Raw genomic sequence first — 22,159 nt, forward strand, 5'->3', positions numbered from 1 at the left:
ACGGCAGGTAATGTTTGTAGCTAAGTATCATTATGGAGGTTTATGCATTACTTTTGATATGTGGAATTGTTTGTAATTTGTGATATATAATAATTGTTTGTAATAGTGTATTTTTGATGTTTTTAATTATTTATAATTTGCGATATATAGTAAATTGCTATGAACTCACATGCTTGCAATTATTTTTTATTTCACAATTCCTTGCAATTAAATAGTGTTTATTCTCATGAAATTTGTGTATTTATTATCAGGATGGACGAAATATCCACAATTATCTTTATTCTTCTTATGTGATTGATGATGGAACGCTTGAAAGCTCAAAGTAGACCTACTAGAAATTTAGTACATACTAATCGACTAGCAGGAGCCCAATTTGTGCATGACTGTATGCACGGACACCCAAGAAATTGTTTAGATCTATTGAGGGTATATCAACGAACATATGCATTATTATGCAATTTGCTAAAAAGTAGGGAGTTATTGTGTGATGCAAGAGAAATCACAATTGAAGAACAAGTAGCGATGTTTCTCGTTACTTTGGGACATGATCAACGAAATCGACGAACCCAATATGATTTTCAGCACTCAGGACAAACAATTAGTAAGTACTTCAACTTAGTTTTGAAAGCAATTCTTCGCATTGCACATGAATACGTGGGACGTAGAGATGATACTACACCAACTCGAATTAGAGGAGATCCACGTTTCTTTCCATATTTTAAGGTAAACAACTATAATCCATAATAGATAGTCAACATTTTTATTTATGGTAAAACATTTAGAATACTAACACATATTACGTATCAATAGGATTGTTTGAAAGCAATTGATGGTACACACATTCCAGTATATGTTCGAAGAGATGGCCAAAATCGTTGGCGAAATAGAAAAGGGTTTTTATCTCAAAATGTTTTAGCAATGGTGGGATTCGATATGCGGTTTCACTACATACTAGCCGGTTGGGAAGGAAGTGCAACTGATGCAAGAGTATTGTATAGTGCATTGAAAGATAATCTTCATCCATTAGAAATTTCACATGGTAAGAAAATAAAGATTCATGATTTAAATTTACTATCATTAATTTAATTGTTTGACTGACAAAACACATATTGTTGATTATGAAATAGGTAAATATTATCTTGCTGATGTTGGATACCCAAATATTGTCGGATTATTAACTCCATATAGAAGATGTCGGTACCATCTATCAGAGTTTAATGTGTTTGGATCTAGGCAAATTGAGACAAAAGAAGAATTGTACAACTATAGACATTCATCTTTGCACACTACTGTGGAGAGAGTATTTGGTTTGCTTAAGGCAAGGTTTTCGATTTTGAAGAATCATGTGTCATATCCAATATCCACTCAAGTTAAAATTGTACAAGCAACATGTGTTCTTTATAATTTTATAATCAACCACAATCCAAATGCTGAACAATTTCCTTCTGATGATATAAATGATAGTGAAGTAAGTGAAATTATAAATGATGATGAAAATACTGAACAAACGCAAATACGTGGTAGCAACAATAAACTTCGTGAGCAGATTACTTCAACAATGTGAAATGATTATGTTTCAAGTAAGATATTGATTTTGTAACATTCTCATTATATTATATGTCATTGTTTTAATTATACTTGATTATTTTAATACTTTATGGTGATAACCTAATTATTTGTTTGTCTTTTTAATTTCTGAAATACAGGAACTAGACGGTGATGCATCTTCTCAAGTATTGCATGACTTCGATGGGAAGAGTAGTGTGCATGACAGAAGACTAGTTATTTAGCAAACTGTCATAGTTGTATTTTGCTTTTACAGTCGATGTAATAATCTCTGCTTCATCTATCGGATATTTTTGTAATTGTTCGATACTTAATACTTGTTAACATTGACAAGGAAAATTGTGAGATGTTCATTTTTGTACTATGGCATTCAGGAAGAATGATTCATTTTATGTTTAATTGAAAGTTTTTCCTGCTTGAACTGTAAAGATATTTGAAGAGATGTCATGTTGTGGCTAAGAGACCCGCCAGATCTCTTTCTTTCCATCACATTTTTGTTGTGAAAGTGTCAACTGTTCTTCCAGTTTTTCATAAAAGCTTTGTCACAACTGTGGTTGTGACATTCTGAACTGATTCCTGTGTATTTAATTAAATGTATGCTTTTACTCTTTACAAGAAGAGTTCATTTGAAATGAAGGGTGCACGTTCTTACATTATTTGAACATGTTCCTTCCAATGTGATGTGAATGCTTCTTCCTTTGTTCACTGGTGTTTTGTATTGCTTCCTGATAAAAGTCTTTTACGTTTTTTGTTTTTTCTTATTTATTGTTGATAAAGTTGTATTTGTAAATAAAATATTCTATAGAAATAGATACAAGAGATATTGAAATTGAAGGTTTCTTTCAGTACAAACATTAGACAGGACGGACAGAACGGATAGATCAGACAAGACAAAAACAAACGTCAGACAGGACGGACAAAACAGACAGAACAGACACACACGAAACAAACGCCGAACAAGAAGGACATAGTGTTCTGTTCCTAAAATCATCAAATGGTGGACAATGAACACTATTGTCCATGAGGACAGGACAGTGATGTAATGGACAGGACGTCCTGTCTGTCATGTCCCAATGGACAGCAATCAAACGACCTCTTAGGGAACTCATTTTTTGCTGTACATGATTAACCCATTTTTCTTTTAATAAAAGGCAGGGGGGGCTATCCCTCATGCAGATTTTGTCTGGAAAATGAGTCACTGGTCAGGATATCCCTGACAAATTAAGCATGCAACTAAGACTAATATATTTATGTGTTGAGAAGTCTGTAAATAATGTACATGCATAAGATTTACATAATAGAAGTCTTTTTCACTTTTTGAAGAGATGAGCATGAATGAAAACGTTAAGATACACAATTGAATTTGAACGCAAATGATAGAACTTAGATGATCTAGTAGATCGTGTAAAGGAAAACTATCAAGGTTCATATCGTATGGGTCTTTCCCATATATTTTCACCTGTGTTGGGAAACGAGTCGCATGAGCTTGTAGATGGTCCATACCCACTACTAGAGTGTCTGGTATAAGATACACTAGTTTGAGTTGTGGTTCTGCTGTGCGGATTACTTGCTCTTCGAGCACTGCTTAGAGGAGATTTCTTCATGGTGCTACTCAAACTCGGAGCCTGCACCGGGATTCGTCCTTCGAGCATGTCAACGACGGAAGACATTGCAGGCCTTTGTGAGGGAATCGAGCTGGTGCACAGAAGAGCAATTTCGATCATTCTCTGCACCTCTCCAGAAGAAAAACTTGAGCCTAAACTGGGGTCCACCATATCCAAAAGGCTACCATTTTGTTTGAATGTCAAAGCCTGCAGAGTCAACAATATTAAAGATATCAATCAGAGATAGTGTTTTGCCATTGTTTTGCATACGCCGATACCAAAAATGAGGAAATATTATGGGTCATAGTCATAAATATCGCTTTTGGTTTTAAACAGCGACGTTTTATCCGGTATAAATAATATGACAAACTTGGAAAGATGGGAAAAAACAGGGTAAATTAAAAAAAAATCCTAAAATTAGAAAAACATAAAATAAATGAAATAATAATAAGTCAACATCAAAAAATAAGTAGATAAGCAACAAACAAAAATTAGAAAATTGAAACAAGCATTATAACACTAAAAAATGTGATAAAAAGCCTAAAATGAAAAAAAAGGGGAAAAACATGAAAAAAGTACGTTTTTTCGTTTTGGCATTTTTTAAAAGAAAACAGCATTTTTTACCTTTTCTGGCTGACTCATTTTTCACGTTTTTAATGCATTATTCCAAAAAAAAAACATACCTTTTCTATGAGTACGTTCTAGATTAACATGAAGCAAAATGACATGCCCATAATGGATCCGTGAATACTTTTTCTTTAATTAGTTGATGAAGGATACTAACGAGTTTTCGGAATGTGGGGAGCCTTGTAGTTAATCCAGGACGGCACGTGCCACTTGTCCCTCCATACCACTATATATTGTAAGGACTTAATATTCTTTCGCTAAAAAACTTACAAAAATCTTAAGAACCTAACCTGCCCAGATTATATACCTTCAACACCATTCAGCATAAAAAAAAAGAAGAAAAAGCTAAAAAGAACACGAAGAAGGTGATTGGAAGTGAAGGCTTTGAGGGAAAAAAAGAAACACTCATTCTCTATGAAAGAAACCGACCAATTATTTCCTAAGCTAAGAACCAAAAATAACAATAGTAATAATTTTTGTTAGGACTACCTGAGTACCATAAAATAGGAATTTAGGCTGTGGCCTAATGATTAGGTGGGCACTTAAAAGCATATTGCTAGGTGATTTAGATACAATCAAGGACAAGGCAGGACCAGGACCTTTCTTTGGGAGTCTCACAGTCTAGGACTGACTACAAATAAGCGCCAGCCTACAGCTCGAAATAAAATACTATATATATATATATATATATTCCCGGGCCAGCTCGATAGGTTATCAGGCCGGCTTGGGCCGGTTTTTTTGAGCCCAAACCCATGCCCAATAGGACCGCATCAGGTAACCGGGCCAATGCTCAGCCCTGACTACAAAGCTTCCAAAAAAAATACTACTTCGTAGCGTCTATGAAATGCAACAAATTAGTGTCCTAGTTCATAGATGTGAAAACCCAAGCAGTAGTGGAACAGGTTGACATATGATAGACTGATATTACAAGCACTTTATGTGGCATAGGTGGTAATTGAAATATATATTTTCTAGGCATACACAAATATTCATGTCAATAAAAAGTGCCCAAGAGTTTCACACCATTAGATACTAAGTTTTAGTCATCTAAAAAGAAACGTTCCAAACCGACCTTTTGGTTCTCATAAAGGCCAACCGATATAATGCTAAATTTTTCGATAAGGTTATTCCCTCTCCTTCATACACATACAGTTGTGACTGTAGTCATGCACATCTGACTATGTTTCCAAGAGTTAAACACTAACTGTAATGATATGCTCAACCAAAATGTGTTGCTTTGTGGTCCTAATTAACTCGCCTAATAGCTAGATCTGCTACTAAAAAATTAGCGCAAAAAGTTAGTAGTCGAGTTTAAAAACCCTTCTAAGAGAGGATGAGACCCTGAATGCGGTGCTCAACCATATACAAGGGCGGAGCCAGGGGGACCATGGCCCCTCCCCTCTCACGTTTTTAAAAACAGCCTTTACACATTAAAATTTTCAAAAATGTTAATTTGGCTCCTGTAAAGTATTAAAATAGGACTTGGCTTCAATGAAAAATTACCAAAAATTCTATTCAGTGTGTCGCATGACCAAGACCAAGTATTACCTTTTGTTCCGTACTCCGGGCCCCGACCCCACCCCACCCCCAAGGATGAAATCCTACCTCTGCCCGACCATCTCCACCTTGAGACGTTAATTAAGAAAAGTGTGCGACCTTTTGGCTCAAAGAAAACATCTATCTGTTTGAATAAACATTAAAATATGCCCAAATTTTGGTGAAATTTTGTAAATAAATAATTGTCCAGTAATGAGATCGAAAAAGCTAAATTGTTCACTGTTCATTCTGCATTACTAGAAGATTAAAGCTGACAAAAAACAGCGAACGCCAGAAATTTCTTTATGGGGGTATTGTGTTGTTCTAACTCAAAATAAACATGTCAAGGTTATATTGATGGATCTGCGACTGTGATCAACAATGGATGATGTGTCAGTACTAATTAGGTTAGCTTTTATTCTCACAAGAAATTTAGATGCATCTTTTTAGCAAACTTTCCCTAATTAACAAATAGATGTATGTTTATGTGCTTATAAAAATATTAGTAACTTATAATCATTTTTCACCAAAAAAAAAATTATATTATATATATCGTGTCAGCAAGGTTCCAAAAACATACCCAGTCCGGCAGATCAATAAAATCCAACATCCTCATGGCATGTGCACTGTTTTGACCACTCACAATTTCCAAGGCTACCACCCCAAAGCTGTACACATCCGCTTTATCTGTTAAATATCCTCGTGTCGCATACTCTGGCGCCATGTATCCCCTGTCAATCATCATTTGTAAATCAATTTTAGCAAAAAGGACGCTCATACGATTTTAGGACATTTGGGGAGAGAAGAGAGAGAGAGAGAGACTCACACAGTCCCAGCTATCCGAGTGCTGATATGTGTATCATCTCCTTCATCGAGCCTCGCTAAACCAAAGTCGGAAATTTTAGGATTAAGGTCCTTATCAAGAAGGATATTTGTAGCTTTGATATCTCTGTGAACAATCTTCAGCCGAGACTCTTCATGAAGGTACGCTAGGCCTCTTGCGATTCCAATGCAAATCTTGTGTCTTGCTAGCCAGTCTAAGTTCAATCGGTGTTCAAGCGGTCCTACAATCACAGCATTCTTGACTTTGAGAATGCTGACTACAGTATATAACATCATAGAGTTTTTTTTTTCCATACACCAAAGTCACTAATCGTACCTATCTGCTATAACCTGGAGCACTAATGCTACAATTATCCTTTTAGTTCAACACCGCTGTATGCCGGATATTGTCAAATGGTTAAAATTTAAAAATTAACCGTTTAAAAAAGTCATGAAATTGATATTAGTCATGGTTTATGATGCGGCAACAATTTACCGTCTTCTTAGCAACAAAATTTTAAATTTTAGCAATCAGACAACTACCCAACACATGGAAGATATATATATATATATATATAAAAGACTGAAAAAATTTACTTGTCAGTTTTCTTCAGAGATTAAAAATGTGAAACTTTACATGTATTACCTTATGATTGGATGATTGAATCAATTATAGTTAATGCAACTAGATTTCACATTTACTTAACATACACATTCTAGGAACTTATTTAATGTACATATTCCACGAACCACATATTGATCTTTGCCAGGTTCAAACAGACCTATACCAGATTATGTGAAAAGATGAACACCACATATATATCAAACCTGGCTTGAAAGTTAAGCTGGCCCCTAGCGAAGTGGTGTAGAGTTTTTATGAGCTACCTGGAACTGCATATCGCATGGTAAAACAAATTAACTTACCAAAGAGGGCATGTGCAAGGGAATTGTTTTCCATGTACTCGTATATTAGCATCAACTGGTTGCCTTCAATACAACAACCAAACAACTTCACAAGATTTGGATGCTCCAAAGCAGATATCATGCCTATCTCATTCAAGAATTCTCGATTCCCTTGTCTTGATCTTGATGAAAGCTGCTTAACGGCAATCAGAGTACCATCTCCCAAAGTTCCCTTTTCAGCAGATGATGAAAATGTAAGACAAAAATGAATATGTAGGACACTCTAACAGCAGACACAAACTTTCCAATTCCCCAGTTCTCCATAACTCGAACAACTTACAAACGAGAAGATTGGGTTAATTAGGAAGAAAGCAAAAAAAATGTAATGGAGTAGTACAGAACGATAAATTGCTTTCCTTTCCCATTTTGCTTCTATAGTTCAAAGTATAATTGATGTCCTTAATTCGTTAATTTTCTGAAACGGGGAAAAAAAATATGAAAGCTTACTAAGAAAGATTTGTAGATCCGATACTCTGAAAGTTTGGATGACATTTTTACGAACCTTACATGACAAGACGGATGTAAGACATTTAACAATAATAATTGTGTAACACAAAGTTCAAAGAGAAAGGAGGGAAATGGACATTGTGGTCTAGTCCAGAAACATACCTTGTAAACTGGCCCAAATCCACCTTCACCAATCTTGTTTTCATGATCAAAGTCCTTGGTGGCTTTTTTTATCTGTTTAAGACTGAAACAATGAGTTTGCGGCCGTAGATCCTGAAGTCCTACACATTAAAAAAAAAAAAATAGTTAATGAAATTGACATCAATCATCCCAGCCAATGTCATCGGAATCAGCCGCACATCAGTCTCTACAGGCGATAACTGGATCGAGTTGTATGCACAGGAAAAAGGAAGGGAACAGTTGGCGTTTTTTGGGAGACTATGTACTAACTAATTTTTAAGCTACATGCCAGTATCATCTTCCAATATGACATTAGACATTTACAACATAGGTCCCAAACGTTAGAACATCCTAATGTTTGATGGGTAGTAATAAATCAACAATTATACCACTCAATATATCGATAGAGTGCATGTGCAACGGTTAGACAAGCTCTAACTTCTTGTCAAAATCAGACAATCAAAATTCCTTGTTGGAAAGGTAAGATCAAAGAAGAGATGATCTCCTTCAACTTGTCAAAATCAGAAGTAGACTCAATGCACACCAGGTCTCAAAATTGAAACCGGGTAAATCAATAAATCAGACCAGCAAAACTTGCGACCTCTAAAGTGCTGAACAAGACGAACTCTATACTTCTTTTCAAATTGAGAAGGGATGCCTATCGCCTTACTTTCAAGTTCCTTTGCTACCAATAGCAGAAAGAGAGCCAGAACATCAACTTACACCTAGACTCCTATTTCATTACTAGCAACCTGCTTGGGGGAGACCCATGTTGTCAATATCATTCTGCGCAACTAATAGAACAAACTGGCATATTCGTGTGACCTGAAGGGAGAGTTTGGCAGAGGAACATTAACACAATATTCCCTGAACCTGCGCCGAAGATTGGGGTATCCATGCATCTGCCCTAATCCTTGGAACAGATTCACAGAACCCTTAGTATTCCTATTGCTACATGCCCCCCATGGTTCACGTCAGATATTTAGTCAATAGTACAACGTATAAGGCACAAGTGCTTTATTCTCTATGTATTGGTCATGGTGCTCTTTTTTGTGCCAGTACGGGGCACAAGATACTGTGTGTGAAGCTGAAAGAAATCAAAATGGAGTATATAGCTATGCAATCAAGTGCAACAGATATGAAAAAAAGGTGGGAGTCGAGGTATTTTAGGGATTTTCCAAAAAGAAATATCTTTTTTGGACTTTTAGCTGTTTCACTGCCTTTTTTTGGTCCTTGTAGGAGGCTCCCTCCTTTTTACTGGCCAGGGGTATTGTGGTCATTTTTTGTGAACAGGGGATTAAACAAAACCAGCTTCATATAGCTACACCCTAAGCTGCTATCAACTTGTAGCATCGTATGAAATTCTTGTAGGAAAGTAGCAAGTAATCTCCTCGAATCACTTAAAGCCCTTAGATTTCTTCACAGCTGGGAGCCTGGGACGTCAAAGGTAGAGCCACATTATGTAAGCTAAAGAACACCAATAAACCTTAGATGCTAAGTCACATGGGTACTTCAGTAAGGTCCATGTACCCGTGTCGCCGTACCCATACCCAAAATGGGTACTTGGACACACTTTGGTACCTATAGATCCAAACTGCTTAATTTTACTTTGATTTAATTTTCTCCACCATATTTTTTATTCTATTCTTTGGATGTGAAAATTTGATTGATGTTCATATTTGACTAGGGGGCCGCTCAATTGTCTATGTGTTTAAAGTTTTTTATAGGTTTTTTAAACACACTGCTGCAAGAGCCGTTCATATATATTTTCTATGTTATTTATTTGTTTATGTTGATGTATATTCTTTATTTTGATACATATTTTCTAAGTATTTCTTATTGTTTAGCCGTACCCCCGCACCCAAGTTTTTTTAAAATGGTCAGTACCCATACCAGCACCGATACCCGTGCCGGCACCCGTACCCGTACCTATGTGACATAGCTTAGATGCCTATTAAGAAGGGTTAGAAGTTGAGAGGTGCATTTCAAGGGGCATGCAATTTCGTCATTCAAATGGTACCCAAGAAGAAAAGCACATGAAAGCTGCCAAATGGGGCTCAAAGTTGGACAGCAAAGATTTTTCTTTATTCTTGATCTGTCAGTCTCTTGATATGATTCACCGTCCGAGTTACTAACAGAGATGAAAGGTATGTAAGGCAGATGAGGTTCATTCAAATGAGGCTACACCTTTAACCTGATCCTTTCCCTTGGGAAGCTTAATGTACATACGTTCACTTTTTACCTCAGGGCTTTTTTCCACCTTCCTATTTTTTCAAAACTTCACAAGTTTCTAGTTATGGACATTTTTTCCAAAGTTCTAATAAAAAACTTTCTTAATATCATGAGAGGCAAAGAAATATGGCCAAGAACAATAACTATCACTATGCTTGTACCTTTATCCTGAGCTTCTCTGCATCCAAAGCAGCCCTTCTTCCAAAGAACAATTGTAGTTAGGAAGATGACTACGCAAACAAAAGTAACAATGATAGCAATCATTGTGACGGGGGTCTTCCTCTCATCAGTATTGGGTTCAACATCTGCAGAACAAAAGAATATCAGATTATAAATTAGTCACTTTTTTATCATATTGGCTGTTTAGCTCAAAGAAATTGGTTTCATCAAGTCTGTTGAATGTGGTAAATGAAAATGCTCCACTAATGAAAAGAAAATCATGAACCATTTTATTGTGCTTTCCCAGATACAAGTAAGGTTCTGCTAAGGCTGTCCAAGAAAAGCCCCTTCCATCCACTGGTCTACGGGATTGGCTTCAAGTATTTAAGTTGAAAGAAGCAAAGAACTCGACCAATAAAGTGCATCTCTTGACACACACCCATACGCCTACTTAATCCAAACATTCCAATGGAAGGTCCAATGGAGAAATAACAATACGAAATTTAAGTCCCACTGAAACCATCCTTAAGACGGTAACCAGTATCACCTACCTGGTTTTTTTCTAGAGAGAGAGAGGAGAGAAAGATAAAGAGAGAGAGAGACTTATTTCTTGCTTGTGCATGACGTTCCTAACTCATGGAGAGACCACATTTATGATTTAACACTTAAACAGCAGCAGACAGACAACATCAAGTGTCCAGTTTTTTAAGATATTCCTATTTTGTGCTTGGTTTGAGGAGTGTTAAGGCAACACAACTCAGAAGACAAAACACAGGAACTAGACCATTAGATTGTGTGTGCTTACTTCTTGCACACAAAAAGTTTCTCCTTCAAGAATGTGTACATCTGTAAATAAAACAGTGCAAGAGTGCAGCTCAAAGTAAACTTACATGGTGTCACTGAAATTGCTGAAACAAGAGGCCCATATACTCCCCTGGTTGGAACATTTAATGTCCCTTTTCCTGCCCAATAAAAGCTTATCTCTAAAGTGTGTTCTGTCACACTTGCTGTGAAAGTTTTAACTATTTCCCTGCCCGGCCCACCAGCTTCTTTTGCAATATTGAAATTTTGTAGTACTCTTTGATTCTGCATTGAAGCAGTTGACAGAAAACCAAAATCAGAAAAGGTACACACTAATGTGGTCAGCTAGCTAGCTGATCATCACCTGGATAGATACATCAAATATCCGCTCGCCAAGACTGCGGAAGGTTCGGTCATCAGTGAACATTATTTCAGCAAAGTGAAGGAGAACAGTATATTTTCCACTCTGTAAGCACAGGACATAATATGTCATTGCCATCGGTGTGGTACGTGCTGACATGTACAATGTGGGATTACTGATTGACAGCATGCTTGTGTTTTGGACTATGTAAGGGAGACTAGGAACATCCATGAAAGTTCCAGTACTGATTAAAGCCCAGTTGCCTTTTGCACTAAGGTGGTACACAGACCTTCCCAACTGTGTCGAATCTTCTTCATATTTGTTGCCAATAACAGCACCTCCACAATTGATGAACAAAGAAGTATCTGTGAACAACATATGTATAAATTAGACCAGTTGCTGCTATACAGTACCAACTTGTTCTGTTTCTGTCCATTGGTTGGTTTACTTACAGTTTGCTACACCAGGACAAGGATAATTCTTTCTATAACATGCAGGTATTCTGTTTAAGTAAAGGGGTAAAAGTCACTTGCCAAGCTTTACGCCAGAATACACATAAAAGTAACCATAATTGGTTTAAATCTTTATATTTTGAACTGATTGAATGAAATAAAATAGCTTACGAGTTATCTGTGGAAACAAAGCTGGAAACGAGATCCCTGAAGGAATGAGAAGACACTTTTAGTCACAGAGCACACAGAACAACTAGATGTTGCTTAAACATAAGTAATGTGATATTAACAAAGAATATCCTTACACAGTCCCTTGTGGACAAGATTTTGAAGCAATCGATCCTATGAAGCCATTCCCAGATAAATCCCTGCAGTTCCTTCTTCTCAAATTCTGGTTTGCCATATAATGTAGAATGCCAGCGAATCATGTGCATGTGATACAAGATGTGCTTATGTTAAGGTGGCTGCAATGTGGTAAGTAGAAGTATTGACAGAAGAATTTAGTTTTGTTTCAAAAGCTTAAAAATGTTTCAGTTAATAACTGTCCTTGTCTGCTTTTCTTGAAGGTCTATGAAAGCGTCTCAAAAGTGTAGGAAGGGCCATTAACCATCATTTCTTTTACTTCCAACTACGTTTATTTGGCAAGGAACTGCAGTTTAATAACAATAAAGGAGGAAATAGCAATATCAAAAAATTGAATGAGGAACTGATTTCAGTTAAGAAGTTGGGGAGCTTTACCAGTCGTTTGTGCTACTATAGATCCAGTCTGGTACTTCTCCAGTTAGATGGTTGTTGCGAAGAAACCTATGGAAGTATCATTGGTCACTCAGAGAGAAAGTAGGAAAATACCAAGTAGCAAAACAAAGGCATTAAAGAAATTTAATGTTCTTCTTTATAAATTGATTAACTTACATTACTTTCAGGGTTTCATTAATAGGCAAAGATGTCGGGATACGGCCTGTTAAGCTGTTGAAAGAGAGATCACTGGAGAAATAAAATGGTGAAATCAATCTTGATCATTTAGCTAGATTACAGCATTAACCAATGCTCAATATAAAAGTGTCATATTTTAATTTTCAGAATAATCCCCTATAACCTATAGGCAGCATTTTAAACTGTTAAATTACTATAGCAATTTAATTGTGACTCTGGTTCATGCAACATGTTTTGTTCTCTCCTTACAACATTTTTATAGTTCGAATAAGAATTCAAAGCAAGAACAAGTTTATCAAAAAAATCTATGAAGCAAGAGATATAGTATGAATGTGCATATCTGTATGAAAACTATTTTCCCAAGATACTCACAGCTCTCTCAGGTTTTTCAAGCTCCAGATGTATGATGGAATTTCACCTGAAAGTTCGCAATTTCTCAATATCCTGCAGAATTATGTCACTAATTAAGCGATTAATGTAAGTTAGACATCAAATTTGGTAATACATAGGGCGAAGGAATAGACAAACATACAATTTCTCCAAATTTTTCATGGTATCAAGAGGTGGGAAATGCCAACTAACACCATTTAGATCCGAAATTCTCCTGCAAATTACAATAAAAGCTTAGCATATTAATGTTGTTCTTACCGGCAAGATGAAATTTAGTTACAATTTTGGACTACGGGACCTGATTGGACATGGCTTTGGGTTTTCTCAGGCTTGGCAAACCTTATAGCGTGGACCTCTAATGAAAGGCACTCCTGCAAGCCTCAAGGGTCACCTGAGGACCTGGATCTTCAAATAATCCATCTTCATCACTTCACTACAAGTCTGTTAATGAGTTTTTGACTTTTTTTAATGTCAGATAAATTCATTATATATGGTTCATTTTGTCTTCAGATGAATCGATCCCCAGATTTTAATTTTATAATTCAGAAAAAAATCACATTTCTTTTGGTGCACTGCAAGACAGCCATATGCAATGGCCTAGTACCGTGACTTTCAAAATTCACATAGATCACCGCCATCACAATTCATCCTTATGGTCAAATTTAATTAAAAAAAAATTGCCTACAGATCTTGAAACCGAATAAATTAGCCATATTTGGATCTGGTTCATCTCCTGGGGCCTAGATCCTCTATTTTCATCTCCCTTGCACAACTTGTACTTATGGGTCATTCTAACGAATTTTCATCTTACAAATACATTTTCTTCTCAAATAGAAACAGAAGTAGTATTTCATAGACAAGGATAGGAGGTTGCACTCATAGCCAAAAATTCGTTCTCGGGTTTTTATTGGCGTTTTCTCTGGTATTTTTTGGCAAAGTTATTTTTTTCAGGAACATCTCAGGAAAATCTTGGGGTTTAAAAAGTATATATAAAAAAAATCAAGATATTAGGTAAAGTTACAATAAGTGAGAAACTACTCAAAACCATAATCTCTAGTTAAAATCATAAAAATGATAAAGTAATTGTTAAGATGTGTTTATATTCAGTTTTAGGTTTAAGAGGGTACTTTTGTAATAACTTTTCCTTTAGATGTTTCTCTTGTAACTTCTCTCTCTCCTCTAGTCTATATAAAGAGGAGTTAGGGCAGATTTCGAGGTTAATCAAAGATTATTCTTTCTAATCTTATCATGGTATCAGAGCAGCAGCCGTCTCCTCCTCCTTGGCGCGCCGATTGAGCGGCGCCGCCCGCCGCCTGACCGCGCCCATCGCTGCGCTTCCTCCACCCGCTCGTGTCCACCCATCTCCGCCCGTCGCTGACCTCTCCACCTGACGCCTCTGCCAGTCTCTGTCCTGACCTCTCCGCCCGACGCCTCCGCCCGTTGCTGTCTTCTCCGCCCGACGCCTCCGCCCGTTGCTGTCTTCTCCGCCCGACGCCTCCGTCCGCTGTTGCAGTCATCTTCGCCGCTGCCCGCCGTGGCTATCACCTCCGCCCGCCGCCGCCGTCTGTCACTGTTGCTTCTCCGCTGCCGCTGCACGCTGCATCGCCCCTGCTGTCTCCACCATTCTCCTCTGCTCCGCCGCTGCCCTGCACGCTGATTTTCTTCTCAGCGTCTTCGCTGCATCGCCTCCTCTACTCCGCCGCTGTTCTGCACGCTGATTTTCCTCTCAGCGTCTTCGCTGTCGCCTCTGGTAATCTGTCTTCGTTCAGTTCTGTTGTTGCCTCTTCCAGCCGATCAGACTTATGGATTGCTGCCCGTGTTAACTGCTTCATGATCAGCATGTTGTCTTTCGATATGTGATTGTCTTCTTTTTTTGCCTGCACTTCCTATTCCGTGGCTCGGTTTCCTCCATTGTGTTGAGCGATGTCTGAAATTAGCAGTGGCGCTAATACCTCTTCCTTTGTGTCGTCGGGAGAGATGAAGAGTTCCCCATTTTCCAGCTTTATCACCAAAATGGATGGGGGTAATTACGAGATGTGGGCCATGCAAGTAAAAAGAACCTTGATCGCTCATGAGAAGGAACATCTTATATTGGAGCCCGAGCCCGTACAGAAGGTAGGAAAATATACTACTTGGTTTAAAGATAATTCGTTGGTTATGGTATGGATTGTTGGTACTCTTACTCAAGACATTGTCAATGAAGTCCTGCATAAGGAAAGTGCAAAGGATATGTGGGATTCCCTTGCAGCCACCTATTCACAAGCAAGGAATGAAACCAGAATTATGCAGCTTCATCATGATATTCATCAGATGCGCCAAGATGGTCGCCCTCTACATACTTATTATTCTAGTCTCAAGTCCATGTTTGAGAGACTAAACAGCTACTTTCCTGCATGTAAGTGTGAGCAACAGAAGGCATACAGAGATATGCTTATGGTCGGAGTATTTCTGTCTGGATTAGACTCTGTTTATGAATCAGCAAAGAATCAGATGCTCACTAGTCCCTCGATTCCTCCTATTGATGAAGCTTATAGTAGGCTAAGCAGAATTCCAATCCCTTCATCGACTGTTCTTGATACCACTTCTGCTATGCTTGCTACTCGTGGCAGAGGTGGGTCCCTCTTTGCCAGAGGACGAGGATACCGTGGCCGTGGCAATACCCCTTCGCGCCCAGTATGTCAGTTTTGTCATCGCATTGGTCACACTGTGGATAAGTGTTGGCAGAAACATGGTCGTCCAGCTGTTGCCAATCAGACTGTTTTTACTGATTCTCCAGAGCAGCCTAAGACTCAACATCCTGTTTCCTCCAGTGAGTTACGTGCAGATGATATTATCTCTCAGTTGAGACACTTGATTGGAGATAGACCTCAACAAGCTCCTGATCCGACCACCTCTACTATCACTACTGCTGCCAGTGCATCTTCATCTGGTATGTATTCTGACACTACAGATTGGCTCATTGATTCGGGTGCATCGACACATCTCTGTGGAGACAAGGCACAGTTTACTTCTTATGTCCCTACTCCACCTGGTCGCTCGGTTATTCTAGCAGATGGCAAATATTCTCCCGTTGTTGGACTTGGAGAGGTCCAACTTACTTCATCATTACCATTGCAACATGTTCTTCATGCACCAGAATTCCCACATAGCCTACTATCTATCAGTCAGATTACCAGAGATTTAAACTGTCGTGCGATATTTGACTCCTCTTCTCTTGTGTTTCAGGATATACTGACGGGCAGGGTGATTGGCAGTGGCCGTGAACAGGGAGGTCTTTACAGGCTAGTGCATCCCTTTCCCTTTGCTGGATCTACCTCTGCAGGGTCGTCCTCATCCTCGGCTTATACTTGGCATTTACGTTTTGGACATCTACCGTTTCAGAAACTGCTGCATGTTCTTCCTCAGCTGTCTCCCAAGTCTTCTTTTCAATGCGAGTCTTGTCAGTTGGGCAAACACCATAGGTCATCCTTTCCTCCGCGGCCCAGTCGAAGTAGCCATTCTGTGTTTGAGTTACTTCATTTTGATGTTTGGGGTCCGAGTCGTACACCTGCTCTTCAAGGTCATCGATATTATCTTGTTGCTGTCGATGACTATAGTCGTGTTAGTTGGGTTTTTCTTATGAAGCATAAATCTGAAGTGGGTCATGTAATCAAAAATTTTATCAATGAAATTCTGACTCAGTTTGATACTTGTGTCAAAATTGTGCGCTCTGACAATGCTCTTGAGTTCTGTGCTTCCTCTTTGGAACAATTTTTCAGGGATAAGGGTATCATCCACCAAACTTCTTGTGCCTATACCTCCCAACAAAATGGGGTTGCTGAACGGAAACACCGTCATATTCTTGATGTTGCCAGAACCATTATCATACATAGCCATGTTCCCCATTCTTACTGGGGCGATGCTGTTCTCACAGCATGCTATCTTATTAATCGTACTGTGTTGGGAGACCTTATTCCTATCTCTGTCCTCTTTCCTGACAGAGACTTGTTTTCTGTTCCACCTCGTGTTTTTGGATGTGTTGCCTTTGTTCAGTTGCTTGGTCCTGGGCGAGATAAGTTGTCTCCTCGGGCCATCAAAACGATCTTTGTTGGTTATTCCCGCACTCAAAAGGGATATCGATGTTATGATCCTTCTACTCGTCGGTATTATGTGAGTGCTGATGTTACATTTTTTGAATCAACCTCTTTCTTCTCCCCAAATGGAACTCAATTAAGGGCGCCTGCATTAAATGATGAAGTCCAATTTCCTCTACCTCTCATGAGTTGTCCAAACCCAGTTGATCCACGTTTTGGGGCTGTCTACCATCGTCGTACTAAGCCTGCTGCGCCTGTTCAATGTGCACCTGTGCCTTCACCCAGCACGCCCAAGGTAATTCCTGACACAAACTCAACTGACAATGTTTTATGTAATGATGACATAGGAGTATGTCACGAGCATGTTCCTGCTCCTAATGAACTTGATGTGCCCATTGCTCAAAGGAAAGGCAAACGCAGTTGCACTTTGCATCCTATCTCTGGTCATTTATCCATGGATAGACTCACCCCTATGTACCGACAGTTTGTCAAGGGGCTGTCGGCTATTGCTCTTCCACAGAATCCCATGGATGCTCTCTCTGATCCCAAATGGGCAGCGGCTATGCAAGAAGAGATGGATGCTCTTCAGTCTAGAGGCACCTGGACCCTTGTTACTCCTTCAGTTGATGCAGCCATTGTTGGTTGCAGATGGGTCTTTACTATCAAATACCGAGCAGATGGCAGTATTGACAGATATAAGGCTCGTCTGGTTGCAAAAGGCTATACCCAAACTTATGGGGTTGATTATTATGATACCTTCTCTCCTGTGGCACGACATGCTTCCTTACGGATTCTCCTTGCTGTGGCTGTCAGCAAGAATTGGTCCCTCTCACAGCTTGATGTCAAAAATGCCTTTCTCTATGGTGACTTACATGAAGAAGTGTATATGCAGCAACCACCAGGGTTTGTTGCTGAGGGGGAGTGTCAGAAAGTGTGCAGATTGCGAAAGGCGATTTATGGTCTGAAACAGAGTCCTCGAGCTTGGTTTCAGAAATTGTCAGAGAATATTGAGAATGAGGGCTTCAGACGTTCTTCGGCCGACCATTCCCTCTTTGTCAAGAAGACTTCTACAGGTACGGTGATAGTTCTTGTTTATGTTGATGATATCATTGTTACAGGGGATGATGATCAGGGGATTTCCAACATCAAGGATGTCCTTGGACAACACTTTGTCACCAAGGACCTTGGTGAACTACGTTATTTCCTTGGTATTGAGTTTGCCAGAAATCAAAAGGGCTTTATCATGTGCCAGAGGAAATACGTTACTGATGTTTTGCAAGAGACAGGGATGCTGGGGTGTCGGCCTGCATCCACGCCTATGGATATCAATACCCGCTTGTATGATGATGATACTGAAGATGTTGATGCAAGACAGTATAGAGGGATTGTTGGGAAGCTCCTATACATCACTGTTACTCGACCTGACATTGCCTATGCTGTTAGCAGAGTGAGTCAATTTATGGATAAGCCCAAGAAAGTTCATTGGGATGCTGCTATGATGATTCTTAGGTATCTAAAGAATTCACCAGGAACGGGACTCTTCTTTCAGAATGGTACCTCACTCACTATATCTGTGTATGTTGATGCCGACTATGCAGGATGCCCCTCAGACAGAAAATCCACTACTGGATTTTGTGTGTTTATTGGATCCAACTTGGTTACATGGAAGAGTAAGAAGCAAACTGTGGTTGCCAGATCAAGTGCAGAATCTGAGTATAGAGCTATGGCTCAGGGTACTGCTGAAGTTATGTGGGTTAGATCCCTGATGTTGGATCTTACTGTCGAAGTGCCTCTTCCTATGCAACTGTTATGTGATAACAAAGCTGCACTGTTTATTGCTAATAATCCGGCTTTTCATGAAAGAACCAAGCATGTTGAAGTAGATTGCCACTATACTAGAGACATGATTCAAAAGGGGTTTGTAAGTACCTCACACATTTCAACTACAGGGCAAACGGCTGATATCTTTACTAAGGCTCTTGCAAGGGGACCATTCCAAAGCTGCTGTTCCAAGTTGAGCCTATTTGACATATACGCTCCAACTTGAGGGGGAGTGTTAAGATGTGTTTATATTCAGTTTTAGGTTTAAGAGGGTACTTTTGTAATAACTTTTCCTTTAGATGTTTCTCTTGTAACTTCTCTCTCTCCTCTAGTCTATATAAAGAGGAGTTAGGGCAGATTTCGAGGTTAATCAAAGATTATTCTTTCTAATCTTATCAGTAATAAGCATTGTATTGCATCTGTTGAAGTGTTATGTATGTCTTGGTCCAGGTCTGGACCCTATCCGACCCGCGGTCCATGTTGAGTCCTATTTATGTAACTTGTGTAACCCTAAAATTAAGGGAGAGAGTGACCGGCAGCTGGTGAGCGCTGGAATCATCTCCAACATCGTAGCTTTTTCCCTCGTGTCGAGGGTTTTCCATGTTATTCTTTGTTCTTTTACTATTCAACATGGTATCACAGCTTGGTGTCTGAGCTCTTGTCGAACGAGGTTCTTGTCGTCGCGGTCGCCTATCTAGTTGCTGTCGCTGTTGAAGTATCTGTCGCTGTCGCTGTTGAAGTAGCCGCCACTATCGCGGTCGTCCTCGTTCCTCCCCGTCGCTGCTTGTTTCCACCGTTTGGTGACCCCTTCCCTCTGTCGTTTGCCCCATGGTGTCGCCCCTTCCCTGCCGTTGTCTGCTGACCTCTTCCCTCTATCGTCTGCCCCATAGTGTTGCCCTTTCCCTGTCGTGGCCCGATACCTCTTCTTGCCATTGTCCGGTGGTGCCTCTGCTATTTCTAGCGTCGCTTACAGCCATGAAGCTTTCCCTTTCTCCACTATTCCTGCTGTGAAGTTTTGGCACCTTCCTCTACCGTGAAGCTCTATCGCCTTCCTCTTCTCTGCCATGAAGTTCTGCTATCGTCGCTGCTAGTGCTAGCATGACCCTCCTCTGCTCCTGCTGTGAAGCTCTAGTGCTGCCTCCATCGATTCACTGCTACACAGTGATTGTTGATCATCGACCAGCAGTTCAGCCTACTGTCCTCTGGTGCTAGCGTCGCCTTCATCGGTTAAGTCTCCCTTGTTGATCGTCGACCAGCAGCAACTGGAGTATTTCTGCCACAAAGCAGTAGTTGCTGCTTCTTCCTTAGTAGTGTCGGCCATACTCTGAGGATACTTGGAATTGTCCCCAAGACTAGATGTGGTATTGGGCTAAGGAACGAATAACAGGGTGTTTATCTTCTTGGTTGGGTTGAATGACGAGTTTGAAGGCATTAGGAGTCAAATTCTTAATTCAAAAAATAAGGTCAGCATTGAGGATGTCTATTCCTGCATTGATGCTGAAGAGCAGCATCGTCTTGTTATGACAAGGAAAGAGGGGCCTCGTTCCTCATGCAATGAGCGGTCTGCTCTCGTTAGCCGAGCCCTTATGGGTGCTCCCCGACCTTCTCGGAAATGTTCTCACTGCAAAAAATTTAGACACACCATTGAGTTTTGTTGGGATCTTTATCCTAAGAAGAAAAATAGTCACGGAAGACCTTCGGGAATTTCCTCTTGTCATGGTTTTCAGTACTTTATTACATTTATAAATGATTGCTCTCGTAACACACCTTTGTGTACTTGTTGAAGAACCATAGTAAAGTGCCCAGTGTCATTGAAACCTTTATCATTCTTGTGGAAACTCAGTTTGGAGCATCTGTTTAGACCGCTCTGACAATCACGTGAGTATACATGTCACTCTGTCGACAGTTTCTTTAGGCAAAGAGGGATTGTTCATGAGACATCTTGTAGTTATATCTCTCTTCAAAATGGGGTTGTTGAACGAAAGAATCGTCAGTTGCTAAAGTCACCAGAGCTCTCCTGTTCCAACGATATCTTCCAAAGAAGTATTATGGGGATGTTGTGCTAACCAGTGTGTATTTGATTAATTGTATGCCTAGTCGTGTGTTGAATGGACGTACACCTCATTCTATGTTAGCAGGGAATTGTGAACCTTTTTCTCTTCCACCTTAGGTTTTTGGCTGGGTCTGTTTTATTCACAATCACAGTCCCAATATCAAAAGACTTGACCCCAAGTCGATTAAGGGTGTGTTTCTTGTTATTCTCCTACTCAAAAAAGATATAAGTGTCGAGACTCTTCCACTGGTCGTGTCTATGTAACCAAAGACGTCTCCTTCTTGAAACATGTTTCCTATTTTGGTGAGAATCCTCTTCAGAGGGAGATGTCCACAAGTAGGGAGAGTATTCTCAAAATCAAGAGATTCAATTTACAGACTTTCTTGAAGCACAAAAATGATGATAACTCAACTGAAAATGATGATGAGCGTGACTGTTTGTTTGGGCAGGTTTACTCGAGGAGAAGATTGATTGCAACAGAACTAGCTGGTGAGTTGACTAGTGACACTGATCCGAATCCTAACCCTAGACCTTCCCTGGATGACCCAAGTCATGCCCATAAGATGTCAGTCGAGGGTAGTCAAACAAAAGCTGGAAATGAAGAGTTACTCATTGCTCTCAGAAAGGGTATAAGGTCATATACTCAATACCCTATTGGTAATTCATATCATATTCTAAATTGAGCAAGAACTACAAATGTTTTATATCTTCTCTTTCCATGGCTGTGATTCTCAAGACTGTTACTGAGGTTCAGAGTAATCCAAAATGGGCTCATGTGCTGCAAGAAAAAATGGAAGCATTGAATAAAAATAGAACGTGGGAGGTGGTAAATGTCCCTGAAGCAGCCCATCTCGTAGGATCCAAGTGGGTCTACACCATTAAATATAAGTCAGACGGAAGTGTGGAAAAGTACAAAACTCGCTTGGTTGCCAAGGGGTTTAGTAAGAAATATGAGATTGACTACTTTGAAACGTTTGCTCACGTTGCAAAAATGAAGACTGTCAGAGTTATCCTCTCCTTAGCAGTCGTAAAGGAGTGGAAGATGTACCAAGTTAAGAACATTTTTCTAAATGGAGACCTCGAAGAGGAAGTATATATGTGCATGCCTCCAGGATATGAAAAACTTGGAAAATGCTGCA

General features: G+C 39.5%; 2 protein-coding genes across 2 annotated transcripts in view; one reads left to right on the forward strand and one right to left on the reverse strand.

The window, feature by feature from the left end:
* Nucleotides 1-2,984: 2,984 nt before the first annotated feature.
* The window catches only part of LOC116260246 (probable LRR receptor-like serine/threonine-protein kinase At1g07650), a 34,437-nt gene continuing 15,262 nt past the window's right edge, over nucleotides 2,985-22,159 (reverse strand). The window contains exons 10-21 of the mRNA XM_031638424.2: nucleotides 13,216-13,287; nucleotides 13,056-13,127; nucleotides 12,663-12,734; nucleotides 11,751-11,800; nucleotides 11,302-11,663; nucleotides 11,027-11,222; nucleotides 10,139-10,282; nucleotides 7,728-7,846; nucleotides 7,080-7,290; nucleotides 6,160-6,397; nucleotides 5,914-6,064; nucleotides 2,985-3,377 (exon numbers count right to left, since the gene is read on the reverse strand). Coding sequence (XP_031494284.1) covers nucleotides 2,985-3,377; nucleotides 5,914-6,064; nucleotides 6,160-6,397; nucleotides 7,080-7,290; nucleotides 7,728-7,846; nucleotides 10,139-10,282; nucleotides 11,027-11,222; nucleotides 11,302-11,663; nucleotides 11,751-11,800; nucleotides 12,663-12,734; nucleotides 13,056-13,127; nucleotides 13,216-13,287 — 2,080 coding nt within the window. The remainder of the gene's footprint in view (nucleotides 3,378-5,913; nucleotides 6,065-6,159; nucleotides 6,398-7,079; nucleotides 7,291-7,727; nucleotides 7,847-10,138; nucleotides 10,283-11,026; nucleotides 11,223-11,301; nucleotides 11,664-11,750; nucleotides 11,801-12,662; nucleotides 12,735-13,055; nucleotides 13,128-13,215; nucleotides 13,288-22,159) is intronic.
* Nucleotides 15,081-16,759, forward strand: LOC126410385 (uncharacterized). The gene is made up of 2 exons (XM_050079647.1): nucleotides 15,081-16,002; nucleotides 16,299-16,759. Exons 1-2 carry the CDS (start codon nucleotides 15,087-15,089, stop codon nucleotides 16,334-16,336), a joined length of 954 nt encoding a protein of 317 aa, XP_049935604.1. The 5' UTR covers nucleotides 15,081-15,086; the 3' UTR covers nucleotides 16,337-16,759.

The sequence above is a fragment of the Nymphaea colorata genome, chromosome 9, assembly GCF_008831285.2.
Source record: "Nymphaea colorata isolate Beijing-Zhang1983 chromosome 9, ASM883128v2, whole genome shotgun sequence".
Lineage (NCBI taxonomy): Eukaryota > Viridiplantae > Streptophyta > Magnoliopsida > Nymphaeales > Nymphaeaceae > Nymphaea > Nymphaea colorata.